A 3,680-nucleotide genomic window follows, 5' to 3' on the forward strand; every position below is an offset into this window, starting at 1 on the left:
TTTTTTAAGTTTCCATAATAGTTTTCATTTGATTTTTGAACAATTTTAATGTTAGTTATTCCTCAGTATATCCCCTCCTCTACCCCAGCTTTCCTATCCCCACCCCATTTAAGACTCCCTCTTCCATTGCTACACTTTAACCTTTGTAACAATAAACTGAATATGTAGGTTGCTTTAGGTAGGATGGCTTTTCTACAATATCAAAGGGGAATATAGAACTCCAAATTCAGTGATAGTTATTTTGACTAAGGTGAATTTAAAATTAGATTAATGAATAGTGATGGTCAGCAGCATCCCTTGGTGGTCCTCTATATGTTCTGAACTGCAACCCCTTACTGCCACAGTTATATTGGGGAGAATAAGTTCAATCACAAATGATTTAAGATGTACATTACACTATTGGTGGGCTAGGAGTCAGCCTGGAGAAAGAGAGCACTGTTCTGAAACATTAGGGTCCTGGGGAACTTTGGGAGATTTGAAGAGTTGGGACTCGAGCACAGGTTAAGATTCTGTGCCTATAAGTGTCAAGACTTGGTGTAAAGAAAGCTCTCTAAGAATGCTAAAGTTTGAGATTTGTTTTTCACTTTTCATTTTGGAAACCAGTATGTAAATATAGGTTGGTCAGTGTTGAGCAAAGGTATAACACATTCAGAGAATTTTCATCATAATTTCCAACAAAGGCCATCCTGGCATTGTCTTTTCTTTGAAATGAATGTAGTCAAAATCAACTGCAGTGGTGGCAAATCCCTGAGTTGTCTTGATCTCCCAAAGGACACCTGAATCTTCAGAGTTGCAGTAACATTTTGCACCCTAGCCAGAGAGTAAGCCCTTAAATAAATCCCCTAATTTAAGTGGAGTATTTTGCAATCTTTACATTCAGTAGACTCCTAAAGATAAAAAGAAAATTTACCTAAATGCCTATAGAGAAAGGATTGCTAAATAGCACAGCTAGTTCTTTATTTCCTGAGTTGTATTAAAGCCCAGGGGAATGCCTTAAAGGGGGATAACGAAGTTGTATATAACTGTATTGTTATTACATGCCCTGTGTAGACTAAAGAAGTAACTAAACCAATTTAGCATCTGCTGGTCAAAAGCTCCTCATTTAAAGATACAAATTTGAACTTAGATACTGCAATAAGAAGGGATACATTGGTATAGAGGGAATAGTGGTCACACCAAATGTAACACTGAAAATTATATGGTCTGTTTTTCTAAAACTTAGTATTTCTGAGATACTTAGAGACAGAAATACTAGCTTCACATATCTTTAAATATCATATATTTTCTATTTGTAAATTATTTTAACCTACTGGAATACATTCTACATATAGAGACAAATCCCTACACAAGCATAGAAATGTCCTTTCAGTATTCTTACCCAGTGGTCCAAGGAAGCTGTAGCATTGAACAGTTTGTTTAGCAGTGGAAATGTTCCGATATCATCCTTGCTGAATCCTGTGCAAATCGTGGGAAGCTGGACAACCAGTGTAGAAATTTAAATATTGAATTTCTCTACTGGTTGTCAAGATTCCCATGATTAAATATTAAAAATTAAATATTGAAGGCAATCCTTCATCTATTCTGCATCTCCTGGAATGCATCCTTTATTTCTCTTATGACCTGCACTTACTCCTATGGAAATGATGAGTACTTCTTAAATTAGATAAATCTGTGGATTGATAACCTAAAATGAAATGAAAAGAAAGCATGGATTTTACCTATTCAGTTCTATCTGAGAGCCAGAGCTTTGCTCCAGGCACATAGAAACTACTCTGTGAATACTTGCTGTACAAATGAATTTAAGAGAAATTATTACTTCTGAGTTGAGGGAGACATTAGGAGTGACAATAGCAACATCATTGGTTTTGAATACCTACTATTTCATATTCGTAACTCTATTACGAATAAATACCTTTCACAATGTGTTCTATTTGACCCTGCAACTCATTGAATTGAAAATATTGAGTTAGCTATAGTACTACATGTCTGTAATCTCAAAACTTATAAATCCAAAAAATTCTGAGTTTCAGACTACTATGAACTACATAGTATACAAAAACAAAAAGACAACAAAAAATACAACTCATAAATAACCTCTGTATTTTTATAGACTTAATTTTATGTATGAAAAGATTAAAGTTAAAGATTAACAGGACAATAATCTCTTTGCTAGCCAGTAATAGTTTCCATACTGAACATTACTTATCTGATTCATCCCCTGTCTTTTTATTAAACATTGTTCTTGCTATTCTAAGAAGATAAATTTCTCCTATGACAAAGAAGCCTCTTTAGGGCCCCTTTCATGTCCTTGTTCCTTAGACTATAGATGAAGGGATTCAACATAGGAGTCACCACTGTATACATCGCAGCAGCTACAACATCCTTCTCTGTGGTCTTTTCAGAGGAAGGGAACAGATAGACACTGAAGAGTGTTCCATAGAAAACACAGACCACACAGAGGTGGGAACTACAAGTAGAGAAGGCCTTTGAACTCCCACCAGAAGTCTTGACTCTGAGGACAGCAAATACTATGTGGACATAGGAGATGACAATGCTTACAAAGGGGACCATGAGTACTGTACCTCCAAAGCCAGAAAGCACTAACTCATTGACATGAGTGTCTGAGCATGAAAGCTTCATGACCGAAGTAATGTCACAGAAAAAGTGAGCTATTTCCCCAACAACACAGAAGGACAGTCGAGCCATGAGGAGAGTGTGAGTCAGGGCAACTACGTTGGTGAGAACCCAGCACAGGGCAAGCATCAGGGCACAGACTCGAGCATTCATGATTGTGGAATAGTGGAGAGGGTGACAGATGGCCACATAGCGGTCATAGGCCATCACAGCCAGGAAGAAGCTGTCCAGATCTCCGAACATCATGAATAAGTACATCTGTGTGAGACAACCAGTATAGGAGATGGTATGGTGCTGAGTCTGAACATTAAACAACATCTTTGTCACTGCAGATGATATTAAACCCATGTCAGCAAAGGACAAGTTGGCCAAAAAGAAGTACATAGGAGTGTGAAGGTGTGGATCAGAGCCAATGGCCAGTATAATAAGCACATTCCCAGTCAAGGTGACAAGATACATACATAGAAAAAGTCCATAGAGTAGCTGTTGTTGCTCTGGAAACCCTGATATTCCTCGTAGAAAAAATTCAGAGACACTGGACTGGTTTTCCATGAGTCCAGAGCATCTGTAGGTCAGAAAAGATAGTCAGAATATAGAGTTGATTTGCAAGATGCAGGCACTGGATTCTGAGCCATCAACACATACATCTGTATTTAATTTTACTTCCTTTATTACCAACATGTCATTACTTTTTTTCATGTTGGTGTTCTTCTAAAAACTTTCACAAACCCTTTTCATTACTACGGTTATATTTAATCTATCATGATTTCCAGCTTAACAATATATGTGTCACTGGTCCTTGCTATTTTGTCCCCCTGATTTAGTAGAACAAAGATGAAGTTCAAGAATGGAGTAAAACCTAAAAAATCAGCTGGCACAGGTATTTGCCAGTAGACTAGTTTATCAAAACCACATTAAGAATTTGTTAAAATAAAAAATTTTAACCTCCTTTGAGAACTATTAATTTATACTCTCTAAGATACAGTTTGCAGAATTGTACTGTCCTTGAAAACTAAATCTTCCTAAAGTTCCTTCCTGGTGTTCAA

The 3,680-nt window shown here is 36.8% G+C and overlaps 1 protein-coding gene across 1 annotated transcript; it reads right to left on the reverse strand.

Annotated features, from left to right (window-relative positions):
- Positions 1–2,250: 2,250 nt before the first annotated feature.
- On the reverse strand, positions 2,251–3,186 carry LOC110319186 (olfactory receptor 1N1-like). The gene has a single exon (XM_021194644.1). The coding sequence runs from the start codon at positions 3,184–3,186 to the stop codon at positions 2,251–2,253; it is 936 nt and encodes a 311-aa protein (XP_021050303.1).
- Between the last annotated feature and the right edge of the window lie 494 nt (positions 3,187–3,680).

The sequence above is a fragment of the Mus pahari genome, chromosome 3, assembly GCF_900095145.1.
Source record: "Mus pahari chromosome 3, PAHARI_EIJ_v1.1, whole genome shotgun sequence".
Classification (NCBI taxonomy): domain Eukaryota; kingdom Metazoa; phylum Chordata; class Mammalia; order Rodentia; family Muridae; genus Mus; species Mus pahari.